The sequence below is a fragment of the Panulirus ornatus genome, chromosome 9, assembly GCF_036320965.1.
Source record: "Panulirus ornatus isolate Po-2019 chromosome 9, ASM3632096v1, whole genome shotgun sequence".
Classification (NCBI taxonomy): Eukaryota; Metazoa; Arthropoda; class Malacostraca; order Decapoda; family Palinuridae; genus Panulirus; species Panulirus ornatus.
In genome coordinates, this window is record NC_092232.1 from 2,952,424 (window position 1) to 2,968,494 (window position 16,071).

The window sequence follows — 16,071 nt, forward strand, 5'->3', positions numbered from 1 at the left end:
TCACATGCCCTGATTCAATCCACTGACAGCACGTCAACCCCGGTATACCACATCGCTCCAATTCACTCTATTCCTTGCCCTCCTTTCACCCTCCTGCATGTTCAGGCCCCGATCACACAAAATCTTTTTCACTCCATCTGTCCACCTCCAATTTGGTCTCCCACTTCTCCTCGTTCCCTCCAAATCCGACACATATATCCTCTTGGTCAATCTTTCCTCACTCATTCTCTCCATGTGCCCAAACCATTTCAAAACACCCTCTTCTGCTCTCTCAACCACGCTCTTTTTATTTCCACACATCTCTCTTACCCTTACGTTACTTACTCGATCAAACCACCTCACACCACACATTGTCCTCAAACATCTCATTTCCAGCACATCCATCCTCCTGCGGACAACTCTATCCATAGCCCACGCCTCGCAACCATACAACATTGTTGGAACCACTATTCCTTCAAACATACCCATTTTTGCTTTCCGAGATAATGTTCTCGACTTCCACACATTCTTCAAGGCTCCCAGGATTTTCTCCCCCTCCCCCACCCTATGATCCACTTCCGCTTCCATGGTTCCATCCGCTGCCAGATCCACTCCCAGATATCTAAAACACTTTACTTCCTCCAGTTTTTCTCCATTCAAACTTACCTCCCAATTGACTTGACCCTCAACCCTACTGTACCTAATAACCTTGTTCTTATTCACATTTACTCTTAACTTTCTTCTTTCACACACTTTACCAAACTCAGTCACCAGCTTCTGTAGTTTCTCACATGAATCAGCCACCAGTGCTGTATCATCAGCGAACAACAACTGAGTCACTTCCCAAGCTCTCTCATCCCCAACAGACTTCATACTTGCCCCTCTTTCCAAAACTCTTGCATTCACCTCCCTAACAACCCCATCCATAAACAAATTAAACAACCATGGAGACGTCACACACCCCTGCCGCAAACCTACATTCACTGAGAACCAATCACTTACCTCTCTTCCTACACGTACACATGCCTTACATCCTCGATAAATATATATATATATATATATATATATATATATATATATATATATATATATATATATATATATATATATATATATATATATATATATATATATATATATATATATATATATAGGCGTGGGGTATGGATAGAGTTGTGCACAGGAGGGTGGATGTGCTGGAAATGAGATGTTTGAGGACAATGTGTGTTGTGAGGTGGTTTGATAGAGTAAGTAATGTAAGGGTAAGAGCGATGTGTGGAAATAAAAAGAGCGTTTTGAAATGGTTTGGGCACATGGAGAGAATGAGTGAGGAAAGATTGACCAAGAGGATATATGTGTCGGAGGTGGAGGGAACGAGGAGAAGTGGGAGACCTAACTGGAGGTGGAAAGATGGAGTGAAAAAGATTTTGAGTGATCGGGGCCTGAACATGCAGGAGGGTGAAAGGCGGGCAAGGAATAGAGTGAATTGGATCGATGTGGTATACCATGATCGACGTACTTTCAATGGATTGAACCAGGGCATGTGAAGCGTCTGGGGAAAACCATGGAAAGTTGTGTGTGGCCTGGATGTGGAAAGGGAGCTGTGGTTTCGGTGCATTATTATGTGACAGCTAGAGACTGAGTGTGAACGAATAGGGCCTTTGTGGTCTTTTCCTAGCACTACCTCGCACACATGAGGTGGGAGGGGGTTGTTATTACATGTGTGGCGGGGTTGCGATGGGAATGAATAAAGGCAAACAGTATGAATTATGTACACGTGTATATATGTATATGTCTGTGTGTGTATATACATGTATACGTTGAGATGTATAGATATGTGTATTTGCGTGTGTGGACGTGTATGTATATATATGTGTATGTGGGTGGGTTGGACCATTCTTTCGTTTGTTTCCTTGCGCTACCTCGCTAACGCGGAGACAGCGACAAAGCAAAATAAATAATATATATATATATATATATATATATATATATATATATATATATATATATATATATATATATATATATATATATATATATATATATATATATATATGCATATATATATATATATATATATATATATATATATATATATATATATATATATATATATATATATATATATATATATATATATATATGTATATATATATATATATATATATATATATATATATATATATATATATATATATATGTATATATATATATATATATATATATATATATATATATATATATATATATATATATATATATATATATATATATATATATATATATATATATATATATATATATATATATATATATATATATATATATATATATGTATATATATATATATATATATATATATATATATATATATATATATATATATATATATATATATATATATATATATATATATATATATATATATATATATATATATATATATATATATATATATATATATATATATATATATATATATATATATATATATATATATATATCATGAGGATATCTAAGATGAAGGGACTGAGGTATTACCTAATATGGGGCTGGGGTGGAGGGCATGAGGCATTATCTGGTAGGCGTCTGAGATGAAGGGCATGAAACATTACCTGGTAAGGGGCTCGGGTGAATGGCATGAGGCATTACCTGGTAGGAAATTGAGAAATCATGAGGCATTACCTGATAGGAGGTTGGCCTGAAGAAATCTTGAACTCTGACACGGACCTGACCCTCCCGCCACTCGCCTTCAGACCAGCCCGTCTCCCGCCACACCCGACGCTGCTCATGGCCATCTGTCTGCACCTCGATCCATACTACATCATCAGCCGTTCCCTGAACACCATCGTTAGAGGGTTACAAGCTGTGGTCGCTCGCTCGCTTATGTAAAATACTTAACGCATTCTTTAAAAAGTGCAACTTTAGGTTTGATATGTTTGGTGAAAAAATTATATGTGCTTTGTGAGAAATTCCAGTTGCTAAGTGAAAAGGTTGATTCACGCCAACAGATGATAGGAATACCTAAACATGGTGACGACAGGAGATCTAGTGTGTTCAAGTATATTGATGTACTCCGATAGATTACATAAACTAAATAAGACAGCTACTATGGATCAATGATATTATGCTTCTAAAAGACAAAAAGATAACCAACAATGTATTACAGTCATGAAATACAGTAAAGTTTAGTGCTTCTGATGATGATAGGAAGATATAAAGCACACGTTAAAATTCTGCCAAAGAAAATAATCCCAAACACTTCAGTGATAAAGGAATGAGAAACAATTTAAGTCATTCTGCAGTTTCTGGCAATATAAGAAAAGTTGTGCTAAATCGATAGAAAGAAATACATGAAAGACTTGGCGTCATCAGGGACAACAGAACAACACTTGGAGAATGAGGCTGACAGTAACATTGCACAAGAGCACTGTGAAATTAAATACTCAGCTGGAAAATAATCTCCATGAAAAAAAGATATTATGACCTCCACCACAGGGTTGCTACCGAGGACAGTGTCGTCGTATGTCTGCAAGAATGTCGAACATCTCCTGGTAACCTCCTACGTTGATCATCCAGTCACAAGTACCATGATCCTAAATCATCAAACTATTGTCGAATGTACGTAAAACAGCCACTACCTTACTTACCAATACCTCCCCAAAAGCCCGAGGATTCCATTACCACCAAGGCACACATCGTTAATTCTACACTCATTGTACTAGATACATAGGCACCTGTGTGTGTGTGTGTGTGTGTGTGTGTGTGTGTGTGTGTGTGTGTGTGTGTGTGTGTGTGTATGCGTGTGTGTGTGTGTGTGTGTGTGTGTGTGTGTGTGCGTGTGTGTGTGTGTGTGTGTGTGTGTGTGAGAGCACTATTTGTATGCTACGGGAGGAAGTGTGTTATACCACTCCAGGAAATCATCGGGACAACCCACAGCCCCAGGGGCTCACCAGGTCAACCCTCCACTCCAGGGGCTCCCCAGGCCACCCGCTGCTCCGGGACTCACCTCGACGTAGTGCCAGAAGTGGAAGCAGAGGTCGTTGTGTTGTTCGGGGATGAAGATCTGACTCTCGAGTAACGCCAGACCGATGCCTCTAAAGTCGCTGTCCACGTACAGGTACATTCCTGTGGACACCAACCAACAACACACATGATCACCACAACAACAGTTTTCGTTTCAGTGTCAGTTTATTTACAACTATTTCACACGAATCCTTTTTACCTCGAAACAATCATCATGTGATAAGTCTAAATAAGGAGTACTGATGGTACATAGTAATACAATGGAGATAACAATGATAATAATTCATATATCAATAATACTAATTTGAACACTCACCTTTATCCCCTTTGCCTTTGTACAATGGCACTATGCATGCATTCCGCCAATCCTCAGGTACTTCGCCATGATCCATACATACATTGAATATCCTCACCAACCAGTTAACAACACAGTCGCCACCTTTTTTTTTTCTTATAAATTCCACTGCAATACCATCCAAACCCGCCGCCTTGCCGGCTTTTATCTTCCACAAAGCTTTCACAACCTCTTTTCTGCCCACTAAACCTGACACTCTTACTCGCACACCACCTCGACCAAAATACCCTATATCTGCCACTCTGTCATCAAACATTCAACAAGCCTTCAAAAATATTCACTCCATCTCCTTCTCACCTCATCACTACTTGCTATTACCTCCCCATTTGCCCCCTTCACCGATGTTCCCATTTGTTCTCTTGTCTTACGTACTTTCTTTACCTCCTTCAAAAACATCTTTTTATTCTCCCTAAACTTTAATGATACTCTCTCACTCCAACTCTCATTTGCCCTCTTTTTCACCTCTTGCACCTTTCTCTTTTCCTCCTGCCGCTTTCTTTTATAAATCTTCCAGCCATTTGCATTAATTCCTTACAAAAATCTTCCAAACGCCTCTCTCTTCTCTTTCACTAACAATCTTACTTCTTCATTCCACCATTCATTACCCTTTCTAATTTGTCCACCTCCCACCTTTCTCGTGCCACATGCATCTTTTGCGCAAGCCATCGCTGCTTCTTAAATACATCCCATTCCCCACTCACTCCCCTTACGTCAATTGCTCTCACCTTTTGCCATTCTGCACTCAATATATCCTGGTACTTCTTCACACAAGTCTCCTCTCCAAGCTCACATACTCTCACCACTCTCTTTTCCCCAGCATGCTCTCTTCTTTTCTGAAAACCTCTACAAATTTTCACCGTTGCCTCCAAAAGACAGTGATCAGACATCCATCCAGCTGCCCCTCTCAGCACAGTAACATCCAAAAGTCTTTTTCATACTATCAATTAACACGTAATCCAATAACGTCCTCTGGCCATCTCTCATACTCACATACGTATACTTATGTATAACTCTTTTTAAACCAGGTATTCCCAATCATTGGTCTTTCCTCTGCGCACAAATCTACAAGCTCTTCACCATTTCCATTTACACAATGAACACCCCATGTACACCAATTATACCCTCAACTGCCAGATTACTCATCTTTGCATTCAAATCACCCATCAATATAACCCGGTCTTATGCAACAAAGCTGCTAACTGGTGCATAGGCACCAATAATTATCCATCTCTCTCCATCCACTTTCAGTTTTACCCATATCAATCTAAAATTTACTTTCTTACATTTTATCACATACTCTCACAACTCCCGCTTCAGGAGTAGTGCTACTCCTTCCTTTGCTCTTGTCCTCTCACCAACGCCCGACTTTATTTTCAAAACATTCCCAAACCACTCTTTCCTTTTACCCTTGAGCTTCGTTTCACTCAGCCAAAACATCCAGGTTCCTTTCCTCAAACATACAACCTATCTCTCCTTTTTTCTCACCTTGGTTACATCCCCACACATTTAGACACCCCTGTCCGAGCCTTCGAGGAGGATGAGCATTCCATCTTCTATTTCCCTTTTTAGAAACCTAAATACAAGGAGGGAGGGGGGTGGGGTGTCCTGTCCCCCGATCCCTCCTCCTTTAGTCGCCTTCTACGACACGCAGGGAATACGTGGGAGGTATTCTTTCTCCCCTATCCCCAGGGATAGGGGAGTGTTCCTGGGAAATTATATGGGAGGGTATTGACTGAGAGGGTGAAGGCATGTACAGAGCATCAGACTGGGGAAGAGCAGTGTGGTTTCATAAGTGGTTGAGGATGTGTGGATCAGGTGTTTACTTTGAAGAAAGTATGTGAGAAATACTTAGAAAAAAAACAGATGGATTTGTATGTAGCATTTATGGATCTGGAGAAGGCATATGATAGGGTGGATAGAGATGCTTTGAGGAAGTTTATCTTAGTGGAAGGAAACAAAGGATACATATCAGAAAAATCTCTTCGAAATGGGTTGATGTGACAAAAGAAGTGCCGTAGGGTTCTATTCTGGGACCGTTACTCTTCTTGATCTATGCGAATGATTTATCAACAGATATGGATCCCCTACATGAGTATGTTTGCAGACGACGCAATGGCAATGAGGAAAGAGAAAAACGAGGATAATTGCCTCATTTTACAAGGGGACCTAAACAAACCCCTACGTTGGTCTCATTTATGGTTAATGATGTTCAATATGAGTAAATGGAAAGTAATCAAAGCCTCGATATGAACATCATCTACCAGATAATGATATGCAGAAATATGTCTGCAAGAGAAACTTAGGAGTCGACATCGTCCCTAAACTGTCGTTAGAACCCCACCTTCGGGGAATAGTTAAGGAGACCAAGCGGGTACAGACAAATATCAGAGTAGCAAGTAAGTCCATGATAAGGAATGATTTAGCAAAGTGTTCACATCTTACAAACGGCCAAGTTGTGATTATATTTCTTAAGCTTGGTCACCTCTCTTAAAGAATCACAAAGAACTGATTGAATAGGTTTAGAGGAGGTCAAGAAAAATTGCACCAGAATTCAGCGAGCTATATCATGGGAAAAGGCTAAAGGTCCTAAATTTACCCACCATGGCAGAAAGAAGGTTGAGGGATGATTTGACAACAACCTTTAAGTTTTATAACCAGATTGATGATGGAGACAGTAAAGAGTATTTCAGAAATGTGCTGTAGAGATAGAACAGCGAAAGGCCAAAACATGTAAGGATGTACGTCTGTAGCATAAGAGTAGTGGAGGAATGAAATACACCACTTGATCATCTAGTGTTATAGTAGAGAACGTTTCAAAATAAAGCCCCACGAGTGTAAGACTCCCCTTCCCTTCCCTTCCCTCTCTTCCGTAATGAGTAAATAAGTAATTACAAGCATAGGATAAAGGTCTTGAATTTGTCTAGCATGGAAGAGAGAAGAATGAGGGGTGACCTGATTGCACCCTTTAAGCTTCCAAATCAGCTTGATGATGCAGATAGTGAACAGTTTTTCGAAAGATGCAATGTTAGAACAACTAGAGACCATAATATGACATTATATAAGAAAGAATGAATATAAGGGCTTCTATAGCATAAGAGTAGTGGATGAATGAAATAACCTTAATGAGAAAATAGTTGATGCAGACAGTATACAGAAGTTTAACAAGTAGTATAGTATCATGATTAGTTCAATGTACTACCTCAATGTACTGTAGAAATTGGTAATTAAAGAGACGCAGACACACAATACCGTTATTGATATATACTGTAGATTAATGCAGTTATCATAATGATCATACTATCATGTTCAACATGTGGCCTGACCTTGAGGGTCACCACTGTGGTCTTGGAAAGGACCGTCCAAGTCTTGGCTGTGATCACCCGAACCGATCAACCAGTCTACGCTGTCCGTCCTGTTCTCTCCGGGAGCCACGTTCTGCCAACCGCACGTTCCACTGGTGAAGTTGCACGTTCCTGTTGGAGGAACGACAGGTAGGATAAGGTAAAGTGTTTGAAGGATAGTGGCAGAGTGATCGGTGGGAAGGAGAACATGAAAGAATTGACAGAAAACGATTGGAAATTGCAAGTATGTAAACATACATGAATAGAAAGGGGGAAAAAACTGCCAAGTAGGAAAATACTAAACGGTGTGAAATAAGCAGAAAAATCATAAAATGAAATTGAAGAAGGAATAGGAGCCAAGCAGGGAATGCTTATCCTCCTCGAAGGCTCAAGCTGGTTTGTCTAAGTGCTTGAGGATGCACCCAAAATGAGAAGCGAGGAGAGATAGGTAGAATGTGTGAGGAAAGAAACTTAGATGTTATGGTTCAGTGAAACAAAGTTCAAGGTTAAAGGGAAGTATGGTCTAGAAATGTCTTAGGAGTAAAGTCAGGGGTTGGTGAGAGGACAAAAGCGAATGAAAGAGTAGCGCTACTCCTGAAACAGGAGTTGTAGGGGTGTGATAGACTGTTACGGAGCAATTTCTAGATTGATGTGGGTAGAAATGAAAGTAGATGGCAAGAGATGGGTGATTATAAAAGCTTATACACCAGACCATGATAAATAAGATCATGAGAGGCAGCTAAGTGACTGTGTCAGCAATTTTTTAAGTAAGAGACCGAGTATTAGTGGTGGGTGATTTAGCTGCGAAGGTGAATAATGCGGTAGTTGAGGGCATCAATGGGTTCATAGGGTATTCAGCGTTATGTATGGACATCCTGAACAGTTCATGGAGCTGTGTGCAGAAAAAGGACCGGCGATTGGAAATACCTAGTTTAAAAAGAGGTACAAACACAAGTATACGTATGCGAGTATGAGGGATAATCAGTAAGCATTATTGAATTGCACATCAGTTGATAGGTATGTAAAAGAGAGATTCTTTGATGAAAATGTGATGATGAGGGCAGCTTATGGGATGTTTGATTTCTATCTTGCGGAGACGACGGTGAAGATTTGCAGAAGTTTTCGAAAAAGAGGAAACAATGTCGGTGAGAAGAGAGTGGTGAGAGTAAGTGAGCATGTGAAAGAGACTTGTGTGAAGAAATACTAGAAAACATTTGGTGAAGAATGGCAATAGGTGAAGGTAGATGAAGCGGGGGGAATGGACGAGGAATAGGAGGTATTTAGGGAAGTAGCACTGGCGAAAAGTGGAAGATGGGCAGATTGGAAAGGGTAGTTAGTGGTGGGAGTGTAAATGATAGGGGAATGTATAAGAGAAAGCGGCAGAAGGTCAAGAGGAAGGTGTAGGGGTTGAAGAAGAGGGCAAATGAGAATTGGGGGTGAGCGAGTTTCAGCAAACGTAAGGGAGGATAAGGTGTTTTGGAGGAAGATAAGTAATAAACGAAAAACAAACAAATAAGAGAACAGATGAAAACATTGGTGAGGTGAGCAAAAGGGAAGTGAGAACAGATAGTGATGAAGTGAGAAGGAGATGAAGCGAGTATCATAAAGGACTGTCGAATGTGTTTGTTGATAGAGTGGCAGATGTAGGATTTTTTTTTTTTTTGGTTTGGGTGGGATGCTAAGTAAGGGAGTCATTGGAGAGGGATTAGGTGGAGAGGGAAGAGGTTGTGAAAGCCCTTATGTAAGATGAAATGTAGGAAGGCGGATGGAAAGGATAGTATTGCTGTTGAATCTATTAAGTAAAGGGGTGGCTGTTATACTGATTGGTTGGTAAGGATTTTCAGTGTTTGTATGGATCATGGTGAGGTGCCTGATGATTGGAGGAATGAATTTATGGTACCACTGTAGAAATACAATGAGAATAAAATGAGTGTTCAAATTACACAGGTATAAGTTTGTTGAGTATACCTGGTAAGTTGTATGGGAAGGTATTGATTGAGAGGGTGAAAGTACATTTGCGGCGCATGAGACTGGGGAAGAGCAGTGTGGTTTCAGAAGAGGTAGAGGATGTGTGGATCAGGTGTTTGCTTTAAGGAATAAATGTGAGAAATACTTTTGAGAAACGGATATATATGGATGTGGCTTTTTTGGACTTGGAGAAACTATATGAAAGGGTTGATAGAGATGCCTTGTGGAATGCTTAAGAATATACGATGTGGGAGTAAGGCTGTTGGAAGCGGCGAGAAGTTTCTATCAAGAGTGTAAGGCAATTGTACGAGAAGGAAGAGAGAAGAGTGAATGGTTTTAAGTGAAGGTTGATCTGCGGCAGGGGTGTATGATGTCACCTCAGTTGCTCACTTTGTTTATGGATGAGTGGGTGAGGAAGGATAATTCGAAAGTCTTAGAGTATGCAGACTGTGAGGGATGAAAGGGCCCTGGAAGTGAGTCTTTGTCTGTTGATGATACAGCATTGGTGGCAAACGCAAGTGGGAAATTGCAGAAGTTGATAATTGAGTTTGGAAGTGTATATGAAAGGAGGAAGCTGGGAGTAAATATGAAAAAAATGCAAGGTTATTAGGTGTAGCAGGGTTTAGGGACAGGTAAGTCGGGGATGCGAGTTTGAAGGGAGAAAACTTGGAGGAAATGAAGTGTTTTAGACATCTGGGATTGAACATGGCAGCGAATTGAACCATGAAGCGGAAGCGAGTCATAGGGTGGGTGGTGGGGTTAAGCTCTGGGAGCGCTAAAGATTGTGCGAAAGAAAGAACCTCATCTGGGATGGTAAAATGGGTGTGTTTAGAGGAACAATAGTCCCAACAATATTAGTTGGATGCAAGGCATCGGTTATATAGATAAGGTTAATCGGAGGAGGGTGGATGTGTTGGAAATGAAATGGTTGGTAACATGTTTGGTATGAGGTGGTTTGATCGAACAAGTAAGGAAAGGATACGAGAGATGGATGATAAGAAAAAGAGTGAGCCAAAAGAGGGTGTGCTGGAATGGTTTGGACATATGGAAAGAATGAGTGAGGAAAGGTTGACGAAGAGGATATGTTCATCAGAAACGGAGGATAAAAGAACAACGGAGAGACCAAATTGGAGAGGGAAAGTGAAAAAAAATTGAGCGATCGGAGCCTAAACGTGCAGGAGCGTAAAAGTCATGCACGAGATAAAGTGGACTGGAAAGATGTGCTGCCAATGGACAGAACCAGGGCATGTGAAGCGTCCTGGGTAAACCATGGAAAGGTCTGTGGGGCCTGGTTGTGGATAGAGAACTATGGTGTCATTGCAGTTCTCAAGACAGCTAGATGCGGCCTTTCTTCGTCTGTTCTTGGCACTACTTCGCTAATGCAGGAAACAGTGATCAAGCATGATACCGTAAAAGAATATATTGGCTGAGGCAGAACTGACTAAATGAGTACAAGTGCTAAAGATGATAACAGAAGTAACTGAACTAGTGGAGTGAGTGAAGGGAAAGCAAAATTATTGAAGGCAAGACCGGAAGCAGAAATAGTAAAGAATCCACAAGAAAATAGATTCGTTGAAGGGTAAGAGAATGAAGAAAGGAAGAATTGATGAAGATAATAGGCGATACAGTCAGTCAGTAAAGAATAGGAAGATGGAAATATGGTAATCCACACACTTGGTGACTACAACCGAGAGATTTGAAGGTGTTGATTTCGATAAAGGGAGGGAGGCGGAGCTGATGGTTGACACTAAACAAAGACGGAAGAAGGTTTGCAATTATTCTTCGTGAGGATGAACCACATGGGAGGATGCAGAGAGTGACTGGGAGGGATTCCTTAGAACTTATGAAGTCAGGGAACTTGTAATCATGATCTTAGGAAGCTATAATCCTTAGTTAGTAGTCAAGGCAGCTGTAACATACGTTAGTTGTCAAGGAAGTTGTAACCCATAGTTAGCAGTATTGGAAAGTGTAGCCCAAACTTTAGTGTAGGAAGCTGAAACCCAAATTGGTAGTCAAGGAAGCTGTAGCCTGAGTCAACAGTCTACGAAGCAATTTTTGTTACCAGTCTAGAAAGCTTTAGCCAAGAGTCAGTAGTTAAGGAAACTGTAGTCTTAAGGTTGTGGTACAGGAGATAGTAAGGAGTCTAGGAAGTTGTAATCTTGACTTAGAAATTGAGGAAGCTGTAATATTGTATTGATTATCCTGAAAACTATAATCCTACTTTGATAGTTTGGAAAACTATAATCCTTGGTAGGTAGCCTAAGAAACGGTAATCGTTACTCAGCGTTCCAAGAATCAGTGTTCATGAGTCAGTTAAGGAAGCAGTATTCTTGAGTCACTAACTGGAGGGCAACCATCCTAAGTTAATGATCTAGGTAGTAATAATCCTGAGATATCACTATGAAAAGCTTTAATCCTTAACTGGTAGTCTTGGAAGCAATAATCCTAACTCAGGAGCCGAGAGGGGAAAATATGGAGTTAGATGTCTTTAAAACAGTACTTCTGAGACAAGACTACGAAGCAGTAAGTACTCGTGAGACAGTCAGTACTCAAAGCAGGAACCTTAACGAGTAAGTAATCGTAGCAGGATTAATGCAGTGTCATTAATCTTTAAAACAGTGATGCTCAGGCGATGAAGGAAAGGAACGCTGGACTGGTCAGAAACGCGTAACACGTACCGATCATGTCACAAGGATCGGTGCTAATCATCACGTCATCCAAAGCCATTGTGGCATGATCATCCCTCTCACCCTGCCATGCCTCCCACACCACCTGCACCGCTCCTGCAATACCTCCGGGTATAGGCACGGAGGCTGACAGCCACGTGTTGATGTTGCTCGCTGGAAAGGAAAGGCGACTTAAATGCTGTTCACGAGTAAGTTTTATCAACATTATATTGTAAGTGGCTGATCCCACTGACTGGTGTGAATAAATCCCCCCATGTTATGTTACTGATCACTTCAATCATTTATCACAGTAGAACGTAATCATGTCTCACCCTTTTCTTGCCAGAGCGGCCGGCCCAGCTCCCCAGACACATTGGCATAGACCTTAAGTCTGTCTCTGTTAGTGGCTCCGTTGTGGACGTACCAGAAGGAGACACAGAGATTGGTGTCCTGAGTCGTGGGGATGTCAGAAGTCATGAGGCGCGCCACCACGCCCTCATGGTCCGACGGCGTCAAGGATGCCCTCATATAATGCCCTGCAACACAAGTAATCACTTCATGCTCAAGCTACCACTGCTTCACCAGAACCAAGTACCATATCTTCTACAATGGATCTATCCTTAGTTTTCAAGGAGCTTTCTACTTATAAACGATATTAATTCCTAGTTTACTGGATGTAGAGATCATTCCATAACCGAACACTGTATATCATTAGATACAATTATCTGTAGGAACAATGAAAAAATAGGAAGAGATCAGCCTGTTTCGTATTACCGGAACCAGTATTCAATCTACAGGCCTATACACACACTAGAAAATAAAAAAGAACTTTGCACCAGTTTTTGTGTGAAGCAGTATGACACTATGGACGAAGAAGTATGAGTAAAACCCATGGGTCTGGTCTCACGCTGTTTAGCCCTGCTAGCATGTTGTAATAAATCGATTGCTCGAGGTATTTCTTGTCATTTTCCATAATGAATTTCATAATGAATTCATATTTCGATGGATATAACTATAAAGTGGGCTACCAAAATCATTAGGAAATTTGCCTTACATTTGTGAAAAACAATGCTACCAAGGCAACGCAAGTCATATTGATCAGTTCACAGTTCACTGAAACCATCCAGGAAGATTCATTATTTATCGTTTGTACATTTTGGGTGACGATGATGATTACACCTGCCATACCAGGACTGTAAATATTTCTTTACGATGATGAGTACGCTACCATGATCCCTGCGTCACAGGTAAGGTCTGTGTTGCTGGCCGTCATAAGAACAAGAAGCAGGCAGCCGTCAGATGAGCGTTAGATCACATTCATCGTCCAATCATTTATCGTCCAGTCATCATCGTTCAGTCATTCATCGTCCAGTCATTTATCGTCCAGTCATCATCGTTCAGTCATTCATCGTCCAGTCATTTATCGTCCAGTCATCATCGTCCAGTCATTCATCGTCCAGTCATTTATCGTCTAGTCATCATCGTCCAGTCATTCATCGTCCAGTCATCATCGTCCAGTTATCATCGTCCGGTCATCATCGTTCAGTCATTCATCGTCCAGTCATTTATCGTCCAGTCATCATCGTCCAGTTATCATCGTCCAATTATTCATTGTCCAGTCATTCATCGTCCAGATTAAGGGTTATTACGCGTCCAGTGTTCATGATTAACTTTTCTGCCCCTGGACTCCCTGAAATCATTCAACACTGTGCCGCATGGGGGACGTGAAGAGGTTGGATCAAGAGATAGATATAAGAGGGAATAAAGGAAGAATATTAAAGAAGCCTTTTCAAAATGGTTTGAGATTACCAGCAGAATGCAGAAAATACCATAATTCTGTTTTAGGACCATTACTCTTCCTGATCTACGTCAAAAACTTGCCGGAAGGCATGGACTCCTACCTGAATATGTTTACAGATGGCGATGCAAAGGTCATAAGGAAAGCGAAAATCGTTGAAAATTGCGTCAGTTTTACAGGAGACCTTGACAGACTCCAAAGTTGGTGTCATGCATGGTTGATTAACTTCAGCTCGAGTACATGTAAAGTAATCAGGATGAGTCACAGCCAAAAAATAGAATACTTGATATGAGTAACATGTGGCATGAGATAAACTAGGAATCTGAATGTGAGAAAGACGTAGGATGGGAATTAACATCGTCCCCAACTTGTCTCTATAGTCTCACCTTAAGAAGAAGGTTAAGGAGACTGATCGTCTGCTAAAAATGTATTAGAATTACTTCCAAATTAATGATAAGAAAATATTCAGCAAGCTCATCACATCTTATCTAAGCAAAAAACTAGAGCACGCTTTTCATGCTTGGTGATCGCACCTAAAGGAGCACAGAGTCAATATAGAAGATCCAAAGGTAAGCAACAAAAATGTTACTTGCATTAGGACGAGTTGCAGGGATAAATAAGAGGCTTTAGATTTTCCCACCATGGAAAAGAGGCCAGTGAGAGGGGCCTTGATTACAGCTTTCAAGTATTGAATACAGATCGATGGTGAGGACAGGGAACAGTTCTTCGAGAGATTAAGACTAGAACAACCCAAGGACATAATTTAAGTATGAAATTTGCTAAGAAAGATGCGAAGAAGTGCTTTTATAGTATGAATGGTGGGTGAATGAAACAGTATGGAGAAAGATATGGTTAACGTAGACACCATACAGAAATCTAAGAAGTAACAAAATAATGTTCAAGAGATGAGGGGCCCCACGAGTATAGAACTCTCTCCCCATATATATATATATATATATATATATATATATATATATATATATATATATATATATATATATATATATATATATATATATATATATATATATATATATAGTCGAGAACATTATCTCGGAAAGCAAAAATGGGTATGTTTGAAGGAATAGTGGTTCCAACAATGTTATATGGTTGCGAGGCGTGGGCTATGGATAGAGTTGTGCGCAGGAGGATGGATGTGCTGGAAATGAGATGTTTGAGGACAATGTGTGGTGTGAGGTGGTTTGATCGAATGAGTAATGTAAGGGTAAGAGAGATGTGTGGAAATAAAAAGAGCGTGGTTGAGAGAGCAGAAGAGGGTGTTTTGAAGTGGTTTGGGCACATGGAGAGGATGAGTGAGGAAAGATTGACCAAGAGGATATATGTGTCGGAGGTGGAGGGAACAAGGAGAAGAGGGAGACCAAATTGGAGGTGGAAAGATGGAGTGAAAAAGATTTTGTGTGATCGGGGCCTGAACATGCAGGAGGGTGAAAGGAGGGCAAGGAATAGAGTGAATTGGAGCGATGTGGTATACCGGGGTTGACGTGCTGTCAGTGGATTGAAGCAAGGCATGTGAAGCGTCTGGGGTAAAACATGGAAAGCTGTGTAGGTATGTATATTTGCGTGTGTGGACGTATGTATATGCATGTGTATGGGGGGGGGGTTGGGCCATTTCTTTCGTCTGTTTCCTTGCGCTACCTCGCAAACGCGGGAGACAGCGACAAAGTATAATAAAAAAAATAATATATATATATATATATATATATATATATATATATATATATATATATATATATATATATATATATATATATATATATATATATATATATATATATATATATATATATATATATATATATATATATATATATATATATATAATATATATATATATATATATATATATATATATATATATATATATATATATATATATATATATATATATATATATATATATATATATATATATATATA

At 40.0% G+C, this 16,071-nt stretch overlaps 1 protein-coding gene across 1 annotated transcript in view; it reads right to left on the bottom strand.

Moving 5' to 3' along the window:
• The window catches only part of LOC139750161 (MAM and LDL-receptor class A domain-containing protein 1-like), a 212,290-nt gene that overhangs the window by 157,303 nt on the left and 38,916 nt on the right, over positions 1-16,071 (bottom strand). Inside the window, exons 14-18 of the mRNA XM_071664505.1 lie at positions 12,668-12,871; positions 12,348-12,509; positions 7,684-7,833; positions 3,989-4,107; positions 2,665-2,817 (exon numbers count right to left, since the gene is read on the bottom strand). Coding sequence (XP_071520606.1) covers positions 2,665-2,817; positions 3,989-4,107; positions 7,684-7,833; positions 12,348-12,509; positions 12,668-12,871 — 788 coding nt within the window. The remainder of the gene's footprint in view (positions 1-2,664; positions 2,818-3,988; positions 4,108-7,683; positions 7,834-12,347; positions 12,510-12,667; positions 12,872-16,071) is intronic.